General features: G+C 47.6%; 1 protein-coding gene across 7 annotated transcripts in view; it reads right to left on the bottom strand.

The window, feature by feature from the left end:
- The window catches only part of VWA3A (von Willebrand factor A domain containing 3A), a 57,345-nt gene that overhangs the window by 20,157 nt on the left and 17,582 nt on the right, over positions 1-19,606 (bottom strand). For all 7 annotated transcript variants that reach the window (XR_001177447.2, XM_013049736.2, XM_013049731.2 and 4 more), the window contains 13 exons: positions 19,249-19,355; positions 16,021-16,146; positions 15,605-15,713; positions 15,305-15,370; positions 12,614-12,739; positions 9,906-10,041; positions 9,692-9,795; positions 8,891-8,971; positions 8,372-8,466; positions 6,739-6,858; positions 3,073-3,147; positions 2,754-2,898; positions 2,146-2,341 (listed from right to left, as the gene is read on the bottom strand). Coding sequence is in view for 6 of the 7 variants with exons in the window: in XM_013049736.2 (XP_012905190.1) it covers positions 2,146-2,341; positions 2,754-2,898; positions 3,073-3,147; positions 6,739-6,858; positions 8,372-8,466; positions 8,891-8,971; positions 9,692-9,795; positions 9,906-10,041; positions 12,614-12,739; positions 15,305-15,370; positions 15,605-15,713; positions 16,021-16,146; positions 19,249-19,355 (1,486 nt within the window). In the remaining variant the exon portion in view is untranslated. The remainder of the gene's footprint in view (positions 1-2,145; positions 2,342-2,753; positions 2,899-3,072; positions 3,148-6,738; positions 6,859-8,371; positions 8,467-8,890; positions 8,972-9,691; positions 9,796-9,905; positions 10,042-12,613; positions 12,740-15,304; positions 15,371-15,604; positions 15,714-16,020; positions 16,147-19,248; positions 19,356-19,606) is intronic.

Genomic DNA, 19,606 nt, shown 5'->3' with positions numbered 1-19,606 from the left:
TACGCCACTAATTTTATAAGCACCGGTAACTCATGTCCCTGGGAGTCATTTCTTCATTTGTAAATCAGAGAGGGTGGAATGTACTAGTGCGTCCTGAACCTCAGTCTCTGTTGTATCCCAACAACGTAGGGGAACTTCACCATTTCCCCTTACCTGCATAGCACCTAAACCATTATCTCCTTTATATGTATTTTACCAAGTTACTTAAAATCATATGTATTATTGGCGTATGTGAGTTTCATGATACAACATAAACGACTGGACTTTTGCATATACTGTGAAATGATCACGATAATGTCTATCTAACATTTTTTAAGACTTTTTTTTAAGATTTTTAATTTATTTATTCGATAGAGATCACAAGTAGGCAGAGAGGCAGGCAGAGAGAGAGAGGAGGAAGCAGGCTTCCCACCACGCAGAGAGCCCGACGCGGGGCTCGATCCCAGGACCCTGGGATCATGACCTGAGCTGAAGTTAGAGGCTTAACCCACTGAGTCACCCAGGCGCCCCTCTACCTAACACATTTAAAAGTATATTTAAAAAAAGAAAACTTAAGGGGGACTGGGTGGCTCAGTGGACTAAGCATCTGATTTTTTTTTTTTTTTTTAAGATTTTATTTATTTGGGGCGCCTGGGTGGCTCAGTGGGTTAAAGCCGCTGCTTTCGGCTCAGGTCATGATCCCAGGGTCCTGGGATCGAGCCCCGCATCGGGCTCTCTGCTCTACAGGGAGCCTGCTTCCTCTCCTCCTCTCTCTCTCTGCCTGCCTCTCTGCCTACTTGTGATCTCTGTCTGTCAAATAAATAAATAAAATCTTTAAAAAAAAAAAAATAAAAAAAAAATAAAAAAAAAAAAGATTTTATTTATTTATTTAAGAGAGAGAGGCAGTGAGAGAGAGCATGAGAGAGGAGAAGGTCAGAAGGAGAAGCAGACACCCGTGGAGCTGGGAGCCCGATGCGGGACTCAATCCCAGGACGCCGGGATCATGACCTGAGCTGAAGGCAGTCGCCCAACCAACTGAGCCACCCAGGCATCCCAAGTTAGCACTTTTTAATGAAATGTTAAAATAATCAAATAACTACTTAGGGAAGAAAAAAAAAAAAACCAACAACCTTTTTCTCTATCCTCCTAGATTTCTCCAACTGGGCAAATAAAACTGACAAAGACAGATTAACAAGGGAAAAACAGAATATATTAACCTGGGCAGCATGCACACAGGCAGGAGAAACTCAGCAATTCAGAAGGTATGATTGGAAGTTGGGGCCTATGTGGTGTCTTAGCCAAGGACAGCTTGGGGCACCAGGGTGGCTCAGCTGGTTAGGCATCTGCGTTCAGCTCAGGGTCCTGAGCTGAATTCAGCTCGAGTCCTGCATCAGGCTCCCTGCTCAGTGGGGAGTCTGCTTTTCCCTCTACCCTTCCTCCCTTATCGTGATCTCTCTCTCTCTCAAATAAATAAAATCTTTAAAAAACAACAACAACAAGGGGCACCTGAGTGGCTCAGTGGGTTAAGCCTCTGCCTTCAGCTCAGGTCATGATCCCGGGGTCCTGGGATCGAGTCCCGCATCGGGCTCTCTGCTCAGGGGGAAGCCTGCTTCCTCCTCTCTCTCTGCCTGCCTCTCTGCCTACTTGTGATCTCTGCCAAATAAATAAATAAAATCTTTAAATAAACAAGTAAATAAATAAAATAATTTAAAGTAGGTTTACTTTTTTTTTTACTTTAAAAAATCATGGTAAAATATTCTTAACATAAAATGGACCATATGAACCCCCCCTTTTTTTTGAAGATTTATTTATTTATTTTAGAGAGAGAGAGAGAGAGAGAGAGAGCACGAGCAGGAGGGGCAGAGGGGGCGGGAGAGAGAATCTCACGCTGATCCCGTGCTAAGCGTGGAGCCCAAGGCGGGGCTTGATCTCACAACCCTGAGATCAGGACTTGAGCAGGAACCTAGAGTGAGATGTTTAACCGACGGTGCGACCCAGGCGGCCCCCATTTGAACCATGTTTGAAGTGTGCAATTCAGTGCCATTAAGTACGGTCACATCATGGTGTGGCCCTCACCACCACCCGTCTCCAGAATGGGAACTCTGGAGATTTCCGAGTGGGGTTTTTCCCGTGCCCCTCGTCTGGAACACATCTACCCTCGCGCACCTGTGTCTCCAAACCAGTGGAAGCGTCCCGCAGTAGCCTGGGTGACCTCCCGGTAGGCGGCGGCTGTGTCAGTGCGGCTGGCATAGTGGGCCGGGGGCGTGAGGTCCATCTGAGGCTCGCCCACGTAGAAGAGACACACGTTCAGCTGGAGGTCGCAGCCCCCACAGGCCTCAGCCATGTAGGCGCTGAGCAGGGGCTGTGGGGGGAAGAGAGGGCAGGAGGGACCCCGTGGCTGAGGGCTCCTGAGGGGCCGCTCTCAGGTCGGAGGAGCCTAATCCTCTTTCCTCGGGTCCCGTGGGCTGCTCTAATATGTGGTGCCGAGGAAAGAAAGGTATCTGGGGTTGGACAATTAATAGGGCATGGCTGGGGAGCGGACCCGAGAGCCTTCCAGAAGCATGGACATCTCCCAGGAGCTTGCGAGGAAGGCAGACTCTCAGGTCCCAGGCCAGGCCTTCCAAACAGGATCTGCGTCTTAACAACAACCCCAGGTAGCCCTTCTGCACATTGACGTCTAGTTTGGAGAATCGGGCTGGAGAAATCTATTGCTAGGCATCCACCGAGGGGAAGATTCGGGGTCACAAAGGATGCCCAGGACAAGGCCTCCTCACCATGTCCTGGTCAGGGATGCCCCCCGTGAAGAGGTAGATGCCCTGGGACTGGTATTTGTCTTTGTCCTTGAAGTCCACTTCCACAGCCTTCCGCAGGGCGCTGAGGACATTCCGGCTTCCCTGACACCGCAGGCTCAGTGCCCACCTGGGAGGCAAGGCGGGCCAGCTGAGGGGGGCCAGCTGAGGAGGCCAGCTGAGCGGGGCCAGCCCGAGGCCCCAGGGGGGAGGGTGGGGATTCTGCCAGAGAGAGGGACAGAGCCAATAGCACCACAGAGGCTGTCCTCAGACACAGCAGGAGCAGTCTCAGTCAGTCACCTACCGCCAGGCACTTTGTAGGTTTTCGTGGCTCACGGCAACCATCTCAGGCCTCCAGCTTTCAATGGTACTTCCAAATCTTGGGAGGGAAGGAAAAAGGACATGCTCTTAAGGGAGAGATTTATCCATGCTACGCCCCAGGTTTTTGGGGTTCCCAACTGTTAGGGGGACAAAATTCTGATTACACCCCGAAATGTTAGGGGTGTCACTGGCCTGGGCCAGCCACAAGACTTCCTTGCGAGCCATGATGTGTCACAGCACATTTGCAGTGCGAACAGAGCTGGGGGTCTCAAGACTCAGGGCCAGGAATAGCTCCAGCCAGATTTCTGACTTCCCCACCCCTCAAAGGAGGGAGTCATTGGCCCATTTTAAATTCCCCTAGAACTGATTCAGCTGCACAACTCAGTTTTTTTTTTTTTTTTACTCTGTCTGTACTATAGTTTTTTGTTTGTTTTTTAAGACTTTACATATTTATTGGAGAGCGAGCATGCACACGAGCCAGGGAAGGCAAAGAGAACAGGGAGAGGGAGAATCAGATCTCTGCTGAGCAGGGAGCCCGACGTGGGGCTCGATCCCAGGACCCTGGGATCACGACCTGAGCTAAAGTCAGATGCTTAACTGACTGAGCCACCTAGGCGCCCCTATAGTTCTTAATTAATTAAAAAACAAAAACAAAAACAAAAAAACCCGCATCATCTCACTTCCCTATGAGATAGAATTTAAATCCTTGAAAAGAGGACTGATCCTCTTTACCAAAGAAAGGGTGTTCCCTCTCTGGCTCAAGATGAATTCGCCCACCTGGCCTTCTGAGACTCTGCCCACAGATACCTCCTGCCCCACTGTCTCTGCACATGTTAAAGTCTGTCCATTCTTTTTTTTTTTTTTTTTTTAAGATTTTATTTATTTATTTGACAGAGAGAGATCACAAGTAGGCAAAGAGGCAGGCAGAGAGAGAGGAGGAAGCAGGCTCCCCGCTGAGCAGAGAGCCCAATGCGGGGCTCGATCCCAGGACCCTGAGATCATGACCTGAGCCCAAGGCAGAGGCTTTAACCCACTGAGTCACCCAGGTGCCCAAGTCTGTCCATTCTGAAAAATAACTTCCTCTTTCTCCCAGGGTCTTTCTCCCAGGGTCCACTCCATTAGCCACTTTTCTTTCCCGTGTCTGGACCAGCTCCCTGGAAAACAATGTCCCACCACCTCCTCAGCTTCTCCTTCCTCCGAAACCCACGTCAGTCAAGCACCTGGTAGGTTGTCTGGCAAATATTAACAATGACCTCCTTCCCCCTCTCATGAAAATATCTACTGTAGTTGGATAATAAATCCACTACTACAGTTTGATAAAAATTGTAACAACATCTGGAGGGTAAAAATTCCTCCAATTTTATTCCCCAGAAAAAGTTCTGTTAACTTTATATTCTTTTGATTATTAAAAAAAAAAAAAAATAGAAAGTATAGGGGCACCTGGGCCGTTGGTAGAGCATCACATTATCACCAGCACTGGGCAGTGTTGTTATTTTGAAATTTTTAAATATTCGGTTGCCAAACTGAATTGCAAAAAAAAAAAAAAAAAAGAGAAATTATATGTCATTGTTTTGTTAGCAGTGAACTCTACTGCTCAATTTAGTGGATTCCTTTGTCCGTGCCTTCTGCTTCGCTTCTGCAGGACCAGACTCTGCTCCTCTCTGAGCTGTGGCGTCTTGAACCATCCTCCCCTGGCTTTCCTCCCCATCTCTGGCTGCTCCGCTCTCCTGTTCCTTTGGTGTTTCCCCTCCTCTGCCCGCCCTCCAGACATCAGAGCCTGGCCGGTTCTGCCTTCGGATGTCTTCTCCTCCCTTCCCATCTCCACAGGTACGCTTCACGCCGTTCTCAACCACACAGCCGGAATGTCGGTGGCCCCCAAACTTGTATTTCCTGACAGGAATCCCTCACTGGGCTCCCTACAGCACTAGGAACTCTGTGCTCAGTGGGTCCGCTGGAGAGTCTCTCTCCCTCTCCTTTCAATCCTTCCTCACTCATACTCTCTCTCAAATAAATAAATAAAAACTTTTTAAAAAAATTTATTTATTTATTAGAGAGAGCGAGTGCACAGCACACAGCACAGTCTGGGAAGAGAGACAGAGGGAGAGAGAGAGAGGAAGAAGCAAGCCCCCAGCTGAGCAGGGAGCCCGACGTGGAGCTTGATCCCAGGACCCTGGGATCATGACCTGAGCTGAAGGTAGACACTCAACCGACTGAGCTACAGATAAATAAATAAATCTTTTTTATAGTTGCCCCAAATAAATAAATATTATAAGTGGATTCCTTTTCTTTCTTCCCTAATTTTGGAAAAGGCACGCCATTAGAATACACAAAATTATATATATTTAAATTATAGGCAACTATATATAAGTTATATATAACTATATATATACAAGATTTAAGTATATGATATATAATTATATATAATTTAAATATATAGCTACATATCTTGTATTTTCCCACAAAATTTATTTAAAATCTGGTAAAAAAAAGAACTAAGAAAACCATAGGTGTGTTGCACAGGTATCAGTAATACATTTTATATAAAATTCTAGCAAACAAAATTCAGCAATCATAATTCCATGGCTGACAGATTATTACTGGCTAAATATCACCAAGATCTGAGGTGATAATACAAGAGGGTTGTGATCACCAATGCCGCACAGAAATCATGAAGATATGGATTAGATACATTATAATACATTCTTATTATAGATATGTGTGGGTATATATACATACGCACACACATATATACATTATTTAATTAAGATTTTATTTTTAAGTAATATCTACATCCAGTGTGGGACTTGAACTCACAACCCCTAGATCCAGAGTGGCATGTTCCCCTGACTGAGCCACCCAGGTGCCCCTGTTAGATATGATTTTTAAAATATATATTCTATATGCAACGTTTTTATTTTAAACATATGTACCAAATTATTTATATGTAAAATACATACTTTTATATGTAAAAATATATACTTTAAATACATATAACTTCTATGTATTTTATAGTAACACATAACTTAAATATATCTAGTTATATATATAAATCCATATAATTGCATTTGGAATTGGAATCTTTTTTTTTTTAAAGATTTTATTTATTTAACAGACAGAAATCACAAGTAGGCAGAGAGGTGGGGAGTGGGGGCGAAGCAGCCTCCCCGCTGAGCAGAGAGCCCGATGCGGGGCTCAATCCCAGGACCCTGGGATCATGACCTGAGCCAAAGGCAGAGGCTTAACCCGCTGAGCCACCCAGGGGCCCCAGGAATTGGAACCTTAAATGCTCGACATACTGCAACTTGCTAGTCCTGAACTGGGACCTAATACTGGGGCATACCCAGGGGCCCTTCTTTCGCTCTTTTCTGTTCATCAGCTCAGAATCCAAATGGGGCAATGGGCTAAGTTACTTTATCTTGGCTAATCGAGCAGCGTGTTTGGAGGCCACTTACCACCTTCGCCCCAGTGGGACTGTCCTGCAGCCATTTAATTATTCAATACCCCCAAACAAGATGACTTGAGTCAGATAAACTGATGGCCGTCCTGGAAGGCTGGGTGCTGGTGCGATGTCATCTAGCTACCTGCCAGGAGCCTCCGCACATGCGACCCCTGCCCCCTGCCCCCCTCCCCCCGGGAGCTAGGAGCTTACGCGATGATGTTGAAGCAGTCCTTGTTGGACAACTGCTCCTCCAGCAGAAGCCGCAGGGAGTGCTGGATATGAATAATGTACATGGAATTGGTCACAGAGATATCCAGCAGTATAACCACCCTAAAAAGAAACACAAGCTTTACGAGGAGAACCGAATCTCTCAGATAATGTTTGTTTTGTTCCATTTTACTATTTAAAGTTTTTCCAGGGGAGTTTTCCCATGCCCGACTCAACAGCTGGCCAAAATCTTCTCTGTGGTGTGAGGTCAACGGGAGTGGGTTTACAACGGTAGACGAAGGGGGTCGTGGAAGCTTCTCTCCCCAGGGGCTCCTAGTGTGGAGTAAAGTCGCGGGCGGAGATGGTTTATGGGCCAGGGGGCTGCCTAGAATGATTTTCACACACATCCCCTGTTTTAAAGCACCAGCATTCACTGTTATCATAGGCTGGGGGCTCAGGAGGGGAAACAGAGACTAGGTAAGGAAATGAGATGGGGAATTTGGTGTATCTGGGCCTCTGGGGAAAGAAATGTATCTTTTTGTTGCTTCTCTCTCTTTTAAGATCCCCAGTCCCATCTGGCCTTCTTTCGGACTTCAGATCAATTCCCAGCTCCACCGTCCACTCTCATTTTGAGACAGCAGGTATGGTTCCATTTACTAAATTTTTTTTTTTAGCGTATGTGCTGCCAAAGTGAGCACGAGACAGCAATTATCAATGGCAGAAGAAAATCCACTGGATGTAGAGTCAGAAGATCTTGGTTCAGGTCCTACTGCCTGCGTGACTTAGGCAAGTCTGATCCTTGGCCTGTTCAACTATGAACTATTCATAATGAGGCTCCCCACAGGGTTGCTTTGAGAATTAAATGGTAGAATAGTATGGTGCTTTGTATGTGGTAATGCATCCAGTAAGGTATGGAATGGTTAGGATGCTATGAACGGCTCCAGGTCTTTCTCCCTGCTCAGGATCCAGCCCCTCCCCTCACAACAGCACCCTGATTTCCCTTTGAAAAACTCCTCTGCCCCTGTCAGTCCTTTTGATTTGGGTGGAACAGACCCACACCAAGCTTGAAGGGTGGGCATTTGACATTAGGCAGTGAGAACATCCTACCTTCCAGACCACAGAGAATAGCTCCTGGACGGGTCCTGTCCCAAGCCCTGGGAGAGCTAACCTGGTAGAAGGTAAGTGCGGAGCTCAGGTGGCTATCCTGCTATGAGGAAGGGAAAACCTGCCTGACAACAGAGCCAACAGTGAAGGAGGCAGAGCTGAGAGATGGAGATACATTCTTGATACGCATGAACCCCTGGATGGAGCCGTGCCTGAAGACAGCAATCAAATCTACCTGAGAATTTTCAGTTACCTTCAACCAGACCTCCCTGTTTTGTTTAAGCCAATTGGCATTTAGTTTCGGTTGCTTTTTAACTGAAAGAATCCCGAGTAACACAATGATGACAGTATTGATATTGATGATGGTAGTGGTGACTTTCCTCAAGGGTTCTGCTGAGTGATCGTTGATCCTTAATCTAAGGGATGGTTTCTGATGCTACTAAGAGGGAATTCATGAGTTGGATAAGTGCTTATGTCACACATGAGACTCACAAAGGACAAGAACACAAGAACACTACTTGAGAGAAGGTACCTTTTTTCGCAGACGGTGCCCCAGATTCTTCGGCTGGCCAGGGAGAGCCACTCGATCCGTCTCTCGTATGTCCGAAGAGCTCTGCTGAGCTGTTTCTGCAACAGAAACATGGGCCACACAGAGTGAGCAATGGACCAAGGAGGATGGCCGGTTAAGGGGTCTGTGGGGGAAGGTTGGCTTCTGAGGTTGGGGCCATGGGTATCCAGGCAGTATAAACATTCCACTGAATCCTGGGTGAATCTGTCACAAGACCAGGAAGACAATAGTCCACATATTTCATTGCCTGGAATGGGAGAGGAAGTAGATCTTGCCCCCAAAAGATTAGAGACTTCTGTTTGTTTGACAGGCCCCTGCCTGGGGAGCAGGTGGAGGAAGTTCTAGAGGCACCAGGAGGCAGAGCACAGTCTGTTTATAGGAGGGAGTTTGGTCAATGGCTTGCTGTCTCCACATTCCATGGCGCCTTCCACCTGTGCCCTCTTCCCAAACCCCATACACTGACCAACTGGACCCATTACTAACCTGGTACTCATGGAGGAAGGGTGGGTCCACGTGAACATTCTTCACTGTCCCATCATGCCATTCAAACTGTACCATTGCTTTCTGCACTCAGGTGTGGCCAGGATGGGCAACAGGTGAACAGAGCACATACAGGGAAGGATTACACATTTAACTGGGGCACTGGGCTCTCCAAACCAGATGTTTGAGAGGGAAATGGGCCTCGAGCACATCTGGGGTCAGGTTATGCCTCCCTGGTCACGGCTACAGAAGGCCTTGAGGACCGTGGTCCCAGAATGCACCATTCCTCACAGCAAGCCAGGCTGCCTTCTGGGGAGGGTCTTCCAAACATCAGAGCCTTGATACAAGATACAGTTGGTTTTGGAGTAGCAGCGTCGGGAGACCTTCAAACATACTGGGCATGGATTCTTGGGTTTGAGAACCCGGATAAACCTTCATGGACACTTGGAAAATCGAATTTTTCATCTTCCACTAAGTCATCACATCCACCTACTGTGATGACTTAGTGAAGATGAAAAATTCGAGTCAGGAGGTGGTGACTTGCTCCCTTATCCCTGATTGCTCCCTCTGGCCCCATCTTCCAGAGTTCAGTTTCAATCTTTGCAAAACAGCCGTTAGAGAAGATGTGATGAGAGTTCTAGAAAGTTCTAGAAAGTTCTGGAAAGCGTGCCTCCCACTCCAAGCCCTCAGACCCAGGCTCCTCGTGCTCTGACTTATGACTCTCCTTTCCTGAATATTTAAGAAGGGAAAGGTCACAGAGGAGCCCCCTGCAGAAGACCAGAAAGAACTCTGAATTTGAGTTACCTCATGGATAGTTGAAGAGACTGTTTTCTGGAGAATGGGCACAAATTCCTCCACAGGAGAGAATGCATTGGGTGCCAGAACCTGATAAAGGCTTAGCTTTTTGGCTGTAAAAATAAACAGTGGGGGTTTGAGATACAGCTCTTAAAGCCCCAGAGGGGTTATGCCTTTTCATCAGTCACCTGAGTAAGTGGTTCTGCCCTCTTTGGGGACTTACCTTTTAGGCCATTGATCTTTAGCCATTCTGCAGAAGTCTTGTCCAAGTTTGGGAACTCAATTGTGAGGGGACCCTCATGCTTTGGGGGTTTAGGCAAGAGACCTGTGAGTGGCCCTTTTGCAATCTCTGTGGAAATCTAAATTAAATTTAAAAGCCCATATTACAAAATCGTATTTTAGAGTTGAGAAGTCCTGAGTCTCCCCAGCCCACCCAGTTCCCTTAAATGGAACATCTGAAAACATGATGCCGTAAATTAAAGGCAATTCTGCTGTTCCCTCCCCATCCCCTTTCCTGGAGGTTGCTGGAATTTCCAGGGTAAGGAGATGTCCCCAGCAACTTGCTTCCTCTTTGATTTGTCCGTCCTCGGCCCCTTCCCCGCCCTTACCATCAAGATCAGCACTTTGGGCTCTGAGATGGTGGTGGCCTCTCCATGAACTCCTAACACAAGGCTTCGAAGTAAAAAGTAACTCCTACACCAGGTCATTTCAGGAGCCCTGGTCTAGCCCGGCCTTCCCTCACCCACATTTACGAACTGAAAGCCTGAGTTTTCGAGATGTTAAATCGTAACTCACGTTTAAAGAAGACACAGAACAGCAATTCCCAAATTTTAGGCATTTGAGTAGCTCCTTCATGAATTTTTCTAAATCTGAGTACCACTGTACTATTACTTAGAATTTTAAAAAATATTTTATTTTATTTATTTATTTTTTAAATATTTTATTTACTTATTTGACAGAGAGAGATCACAAGCAGACAGAGAGGCAGGCAGAGGGAGAGGAGGAAGCAGGCTCCCCGCTGAGCAGAGAGCCCGATGCGGGGCTCGATCCCAGAACTCTGAGATCATGATCTGAGGCGAAGGCAACGGCTTAACCCACTGAGCCACCCAGGCGCCCCTTATTTTTGCTTTTAATGATTTTATTTATTTGAGAGAGAGCAAGAGAGAAAGAATGGGGGGAGCAGCAGAGGGGGAGGGAGAAGCAGACTCTGTGCTGAGCAGGAAACTCAATGCAGGGCCCGATCCCATGACCCTGAGATCATGATATGAACCGAAATCCAGAACCAGACGCTCAACTGACTGAGCTACCCAAAAGTAAAGATTTTACTTTTTTTTTTTTTTTTTAAGATTTTATTTATTTATTTGACACAGAGAGAGAGATCACAAGTAGGCAGAGACAGGCAAAGAGAGGAGGAAGCAGGCTCCCTGCTGAGCAGAGAGCCTGATGTGGGGCCTCGATCCCAAGGCCCTGAGATCATGACCTGAGCTGAAGGCAGAGGCTTAATCTGCTGAGCCACCCAGGCGTCCCAAAGATTTTACTTTTAAGTATTCTCTACACCTAACATGGAGCTTGAACTAAAAAATCCAAGATCTAGAGTTGCATGCTCCACTGACTGAGCCAGCCAGGCACACCTAGAATTTTTAAAAAAATAAATCAAGAGGGTATGTGCTACAGTTGAGTGCTGTGAAGTGTGTAAACCTGGTGATTCAGAGACCTGTACCCCTGGGGCTAATAATACATTATATGTTTATTAAAAAATAAATAAATAAAAATTTAAAAAATTAAAACAAAATAAATAAAATATGGGGGCGCCTGTGTGGCTCAGTGGGTTAAAGCCTCTGCCTTCAGCTCAGGTCATGATCTCAGGGTCCTGGAATCGGCCTGAATCCGGCTCTCTGCTCAGCGGGAGCCTCTTTCCTCCTCTCTCTCTGCCTGCTTCTCTGCCTACTTTTGATCTCTGTCTGTCCAATAAATAAATTTTAAAAATAGACCAAATGTGCAACAGTAAAGGTTAATTGTTCATTTAATTTTAAAAACTGACTTTCTTTTTTGTACTCAAATAATTTTAGAAAGATGTATTACTACCATATGAGCTAGTTTTAACTACACAGCCTTTGGCTCAGGTCATGATCCCAGGGTCCTGGGATTGAGCCCCGCATCAGGCTCTCTGCTCTGCGGGGAGCCTGCTTCCTCCTCTCTCTCTGCCTGCCTCTCTGCCTACTTGTGATCTCTGTCAGATAAAAAAAAAAAAAAAAATTAATCCATGTACCACTTTGTAACTGTCATGCAAACCATGACTGATACACGCATTGCATTGTGGGAAACTCCTGGCTGAGGTTTTGACATCAGATCGACCCCAGGTTCAATTCAAACTTCATCTGTCTCTGTCTCTGGGATCTGAGGCAAACTATTTAGTCCTCTGACTTCAGATTCCACATCCGTAAAAGAGGGGTCACAATATATCTACAGCAGACTGTTGCTGTTATGCGAAAATAAGGTATTTAAAGAAATAGGCATTGTGCCTCTTAGAATGAGCCCTCAGTAAACGAGTGAGCAATTCATTATCTTTTTAAAATATAAACAAATGAAGCCCTGGGTGGCAAAGACCATCTTCAAGATGGCCCACTCTGTGCGGCTGAGGTGTTCATCCTTCTCGAAATTGAGGGGTAGGGAGGGGACAGTGGAAGGTAGGCAGGGTGGGACGAGCCTGCTGGCCTTTCTCTGAAATACACTTTTCAGTCAGAAAATCCATCAGGATCCTTTGGCACAGTGGAAGGCCCACCCAGCTCAGAGCTGTGGGGCTCAGCAGAGGGCACGGCCTTGCCTTCTCTGTCAGCGCACGGCGGCCTCAGCAGCCACGCTCTCAGAGAGACGGGTGAGAAACGAGGATCCCGTGAGGCCAGCTCCGGAGTCTTCGCCTACACCACCCACCTCCTTCATCATGCTGGTTAGTTCCTCACAGGGGGTCGAATGGCGCAAGGCTTGGATGTGGCCCAGGAGGCTCTGGGCTTTCTGGATTTCTGCCAGCAGCCGGTCCGTGTCCCAGCTAGTGTAGACCTGGAGGTAGGAGGAGCAATCAGCCATGAGAGGTCACTTGGCTTCTAGCAGGAAAGGGCAAGCAGCCGTGTCACTTCCTAAAGCCGAGTGGTGGACTGGTTACACCCAACTTTATAAACTAGGGTCTGTGTGCTGGATAGAGCTGCCAACTTGGTGTGTTCTATTTCTACAGTATTTCCCTGCAGTGTTATTAAATAACTGAAGGGTTTTCTAACCTTAAAGATACAGAGGGGCACCTGGGTGGCTCAGTGGGTTAAGCCGCTGCCTTCGGCTCAGGTCATGATCTCAGGGTCCTGGGATGGAGTCCCACATCAGGCTCTCTGCTTGGCAGGGAACCTGCTTCCTTCTCTCTCTCTCTCCACCTGCCTCTCTGCCTACTTGTGATCTCGCTCTGTCAAATAAATGAATAAAATCTTAAAAAAAAAAATAAAAGGACAGCTACAAGCCGTGAGGATGGGGAGAACCAGAACACTTGCCCGTGGCTAGTGGGAAACAGACTGGCGGTTCCTCAAAGAATTAGACACAGAATTACCACATAACCCAGCAGTTCCCCTTGTAGGTAGATAACCCCAAAGTAATTGCAAACGAGAACTCAGATACTTGTATACTAATGTTCCTAGCAGTTCACGACCACCAAAGAGTGGAGATAACCCGAGTGTCCATCAGCGGAAGAATGGACACACAGATGGTTGTAGATCTAGAAAATAAATCAGCCATAAAAAGAATGAAGCTCGGGCGCCTGGGTGGCTCAGTGGGTTAAGCCACTGCCTTCGGCTCAGGTCATGATCTCAGGGTCCTGGGATCGAGTCCCGCATCGGGCTCTCTGCTCAGCAGGGAGCCTGCTTCCTCCTCTCTCCTCTGCCTGCCTCTCTGCCTGCCTCTCTGCCTGTAATCTCTCTCTGTCAAATAAATAAAATCTTTAAAAAAAAAAAAAAGAATGAAGCTCTGAGACCGGCCACAACATAGATGACCCTGTAAACATGATACTGACGTAAAGATGACAGATACAAAATGTGTATGATTCCATTTATACAAAATACCCAGAATAGGCAAATCCACCGAGACAGGAAGCAGGCTGGTGGTTTCCAGAGGTGTGGGGGAGGGGACAAGAGGAGTCATGGGTTAATGAGTACAGAATTTTCTTTTGGGGGGATGAACATGTTTTGAAACTGGATAAAAGTGGTGGTTGCACAACACTATGAATGGACTAAGCGCTGCTAATTGTTCCCTTTAAAGTGGGTAACTTTATGTTCTATGACTTTCACCTCCATTTAAAAAAAATGTAAAGAAGTCACACAGACACACAGATCCAGATCTCTGGCTCTTGGACTAGTGAAGACCTAGTAGAATCGGAGTCACACTCCTCCAGAGCAACGAAGGGGTTGGGCTGAGGCTGAGCAGAGGCATCTCTCTAGATGGGGTAAGCGCTACCTCATCCTCCACAGCCTCCCCCTGGCCCAAATCAGCTTAAGTTTTTCACTATCCTTCTACTGTTTTCTGGGTTTTCGTTTATATTAAAATTGGACAATGAACTTTGTTGTACCACAACTTTATCAAGAAAAAGAAATACAGAAGCCAAGAGGGCCACAGGCTTTTAGATAAAAGATTTCTCTTTTTGGATGGTTTATTTATTTGAGAGAGGGAGAGCGAGAGCATGCGTGAGCAGGGGGAGGGGCAGAGGGAGAGGGAGAGGGTAGGCAGACTGCTTACCAGCAAGGAGCCCAATACCAGGCTCCTCCCATGACCCTGAGGTCATGACCTGAGCCGACACCAAGAATCAGACTCTTAACAGACTGAGCCCATCCAGGCACCCCTAAAAGATTTCTTAAATCAGCCAGTTGCATTCATTTACCGTACCTTCCTAGCCCCTGTGATCTGTGGCCTCAACAGAGTCTGGGAAATGGTGTAACCAGAAGGGAAGTAACCGAGGAAAAAGTTGTCTAGACCTTGGCTCCTGGTGTGAAATGCTAGACTTTGTGACACTTGAAATGCAGACATTCATTGGCTTAAGGCTATTCATGGTTACAGGCAAGACACATCCTGCGAGCTTTGGAATCTCAGTCGGCCAGTGGCTCCACACACACATTTGCTGACCGCTACCTCCATCATGGACACAGGGTGTGTGATGCTGAATCGAAGGTTCATTCAGAACTGACTGCGGCGGGTCCTCTGCAGTAGCAGGGATGTGTCTTGGAGGAAGACCAGAGGCAACTGTTTCAGACTCAGCTTTGGTGGGAGCAGAGGTGGGGGGCAGAGCCCATGTTGACGACAGCTCGATAGAGATTCAGGATTCTACCACCGAGGTTTTAAAAGGACTCTAGGCTCACTGGTGTGCAATCCACTCATCATGCACACCCAGGAAAGGATCTCCTGTGACTTCATGCTGTCCCTGTTCTTCCCCTATTCATCTTCACCTGATTATACTTGTGCAAACCCATTGAATATGGCAGCGAGGAGGGGAAGCAAGTCCATAGTGTGGTCTGTCCTGGCCCAGGTCCTCCAGGCACAGCCTGGGAGGCAGGCAGGCAGGGAGGAGAGGGGCCGCGTGTTGGCAGAAGGACTTACCTCTGTTTCTGGGCTGTAGCAGTGGTAGTAGCCCCCAAGAGCTTCTGCAAGGTTCTTTAGGACAGCCTGTGGGGATGGTGACAGGGTCAGCATCCTCACTGGGACAATGCCAGTAGTCCCATAAGCTTCTCCTTGACTGAACCTCCCAACTGTCCCAAGGAAGAAGCAGGTACAAGGCGAGTCATGTTCTGGTCCACAGCTTGGTGGTGGTGGGCAATCCATGCATGGACCCTCCAAGATGGCCCAGCTAGATCCCTATGGCCAGTCCAAGGGAAATGTTGGGGAATCCCCAGTACTTACAAGGGGGACTTGATTGTTACATTTGTAGGTGATGATGTGGGTGATGAGGCCCCTTCCCAAGGTGGACTGTTGGATGTAGTTAGACAGAACTTCAGAAGGCTGATCTGGGCTGGGGAGAAGACAGAAGGGGAAAAGGGGGTAGCCCAGGTCAGATCACTTTGAGGACATTCCAGAGAAAATGGGAATATCTACCAAATCTAACTGACCACCTGTGTGTCTCAGGTCACTTGTGGCAGATGCGAGGTGGAGTGGACTGCAGGCCTGGTCTGACCTGGGTGCCCTGCCCAACACCTGTGGATGGACGACTTGTGAACAAACTCTTTCTCTCAAGCCTGTGTGTAGAGCCCTGCGCCATGGTCTGTGGTTCTCCAGCCTCCTTCATGTGGTCTGTTACCCACGTAGGTAATGAAACCTACCAGCTTCTCATAATGGTCACCAGAGAATTCAGCTCCTTCAGGGTGAAGATCTTCCTCAGGGCTTGTAGCAAATTGCTGCCTCCCTCAGGCCGTAGCTTCTTCACCCAGAGTTTCAGTTCCTGGAGGCTGAGGAGAAAAATACCCAACCACAGTGCTCTTCTGAGGTGCCAGGCCCAGGGCAAACATGAGCTCATTTCAGACTAACAATAATTCTTTTTTTAAGGTTTATTCTATTTATTTGAGAAAGAGAGAGAGAGAGAGAGCATGAGCAGGGGGAGAGGGAGAAGCAGACTCCCCACTGAGCAGGGAACCCATGCGGGGCTCCATCCCAGGACCCTGAGATCATGACCTGAGCCAAAGGCAGATGCTCAACCAACTGAGCCACCCAGGTGCCCCAGACTAACAGTAATTCTTGAGGGGAACCCCTTTCTTCCAATTTTATAGATGAGCAAACGGAGTTCGGACTTGCCCAAGGTGATACTGTAAGCAAATGGCCAACTCCAGGATTTCAAACCAGGCTGGACTCTAACGACCCTGCTATTAGAGGTCCTGGGCTAAGCTCCTTCTCTGCACCCCAAGCCATCAAACACTCCCCCAAATGTTGAGTTAACCCCCCTGACCCCAAGAGGGCTCCTGGAGGAGGCACCTTGGCTGTGTGTCTGCCTCTCACATGGGCTGGGATACACCCTAGAGCCAAGACGGAAAGCGACTTCACGCAGCGCTTCCTTGATGAAATACCTCCCACGCTACCGTGAAAGAGCTCTGCTCTTTCCATTTTTCTTTCCTTCTGACAGAAAAAAATAAAATTAAAGATAAAATAAAAATCAAATTAAAAAAAAAAAAATCTCAGCTTGTTGCCAGTAAGTCTGTCTTTCATTACTACAAGCTCTCAGGCTCCCTTCCACACAAAGGGAGAGCAGATCCCAGGCTGACCGTCGTCTCCAGGCTGATAGGTTTCAAGTTGGAATTTGATATTATTGTTTTATTTGCTTTCATTGTATTTATTGTGATGGCTGCAATCTAACTACAGCAAGTGATATGGACTTCTTGTTCTGGTTCTGATCGTATCCTTCAATTATACATGTAGAGTTTATTTTTTTTTTTTTTAAAGATTTTCTTTATTTGCCAGAGAGCGTGTGCACAAGCAGAGAGAAGCAGAGAGAAGCGCTCCCCACTGAGCAAGGAGCCTGATGCAGGACTCAATACCAGGACCCTAGGATCATGACCCGAGCTGAAGGCAGCAGCTTAACCCACTGAGCCACTCAGGCATCCCTAGAGTTGATGTTTTAAAACAGTACAGGTGGGGCGGGGCGCCTGGGTGGGTTAAGCCTCTGCTTTCGGCTCAGGTCATGATCTCAGGGTCCTGGGACCGAGCCCCACATCGGGCTCTCTGCTCAGTGGGGAGCCTGCTTCCTCCTCTCTCTCTGCCTGCCTCTCTGCCTACTTGTGATCTCTGTCTGTCAAATAAATAAATAAAATCTTAAAAAAAAAAAAAGTACAGATGGGGGTTCCTGGGTGGCTCAGTCGGTTGAGCGCCTCTTTTTTTTTTAATGTTTTTTTTTTTTTTTAAGATTTTCTTTCTTTATTTGACAGACAGAGATCACAAGTAGGCAGAGAGAGAGGGGGGAAGCAGGATCCCTGCTGAGCAGAGAGCCCAACGTGGGGCTCAATCCCAAGACCCTGAGATCATGTCCTGAGCCGAAGGCAGAGGCTTTAACCCACGGAGCCACCCTGGCACCCCGAGCGACTGACTCTTGATTTCAGCTCAGGTCATGGTCTCGGATTCCTGGGATCGAGCCCCAGTTCAGGCTCCATGCTCAGCAGGGAGTCTGTCTGCTTGAGGACTCTCTCCCTCCCTCTGCCTACCCCCTACCACTCATGCTCACTCTCTGTCTCTAAAATAAATAAATAAATCTTAAAAAAAAAAAAAAAACCCACAAAATAGTACACGTGGCAGAGATATGACCCAAATGACAAATGGCCTCTAGGAATGACTGAAATGAGAAGCTCTTGCCTGTGACCTCATGGTGACTCCTAGGTCTGACATCCTGGAGATTGGGGTCTACCAGGAACAGAAACCACAGAAAAAAAAAAAAAAACAAAAAACGCTTTCCTCATCAAGGACCTGCCACCTGCCAGATCCTTATACCTCACCTCCTGTCCACAGGAGCTGAGTGATGGTTAGGTATCCATGGCCTCACTCGGGTAAGGAGAGTTCAAGGATGGGTCAAGGCCACCCAGTAACTGTCAGAGCAGGACACAGAGCCAGTGCTGTTGGAGCTGGGCCCTTCTCTAGCCAGAAGGGCTCCTCCTTACAGCCAGTGCCGAGCCAGGGGACCTCTATCCCAGAAATGCATATAGGGTTTTTTCCTAGGAATCTACTCTGGGCTTTGGTAGCCAATCTGGGCTCTGCCCCTCTGGGCAAGCACCCTAACCTGAGTCCCAGTTTTTTTATAATCAAAATGGGGAAAAGAATCCTATTACATGTGCTGGCATAAGAATTAAATAAGATAGCCCATGAAAAGTGCTTAGCGTGGCACCGAACACCTGGTGAGTGGTTAAGGATATTTTCTTCATGGAAAAGAAATTTTTAGTTACTGGAATAAGTAGAAATTGTTACACATCTTCTCTCTGTCCCCCCATAACCCCACAAACTAGAGACATCCAAATAAAGGACTAGTTAAATCATAGTACATGTATACAGTGGAATACTATACAGCCATTAACAAGGAATGAGGGAGATCTGTGTGGACTGAGGGGAAGACATTCAAATCAAGGGCAAAGGGCAAGAGAGTGTAATGCGTGTCTGTTTCTGTCTCAGTAAAAGAGGATAAACATACCGACACACGTACATGACACACTGCAGAAGTAGGGAGAAGAAACAAGTATTGGGAGGTGAGAGAGAGACTCTCTTTCTTTGCACTTTCATACTGTGTGGATTTTTAAAGATGCATTATTTTCAAAATAACATAACGCTCTTCGCTAGTTGGCTAGAGAAAAATGGCGCCTTGCGGTTTTCTTGTGTTTTCATTTTGAGGGTGGCTCGCAAGGGCGGCCACTTTGCTCAAGGTTACGGATCCCCATGTTTCCACTCTGTGAGCTGTCTCCTTGTACTCACACCCCTGATGGGGTCTCAGGTCTGTACTGTATTCATTCAAGAAACACACCATCGTGGAGGGACGACAAAGAACAAGCGGACACCCTGGCCAAGGCCAGGAGGTCACTCACGTGGAGGAGCTCACTTCCGCCGGTTCTGGCCAGAGGGTGCTGGCGGTGGAGCCGAAGGACAGGACATAGAGCTTCTCCTTGTGGCTCAGCTGCTCCTCAACGAGGCTCTGGCAGACAAAAGGACATATTGGTTCCCGGAGCCTCGGGCCACGTGGAGCCTGGCTTCACTCCTCACATTGGGGCTGGCTCCTGGGGACCAGGGTATCAGCCATGCTGGGACGGGGCTGCTTCGTGGCCCCAAGCCAACACTTGCTTCCTGCCCACTGAGTCTCATGGGAGTGTGCCCTGGTGGCCCATCCCATACAGGGAGCCTTTAGCCTGGCAGACCGCCCTCAGAGATCGTGCCTCCCTCCGTCCC

The sequence above is a fragment of the Mustela putorius genome, unplaced genomic scaffold (assembly GCF_011764305.1).
Source record: "Mustela putorius furo isolate JIRA1106 unplaced genomic scaffold, ASM1176430v1.1 tig00004041_pilon_pilon_pilon, whole genome shotgun sequence".
Taxonomy (NCBI): Eukaryota; Metazoa; Chordata; class Mammalia; order Carnivora; family Mustelidae; genus Mustela; species Mustela putorius.
Note: the sequence above shows the minus strand (reverse complement) of the source record. Positions and strands in the feature narration are given on the sequence as shown.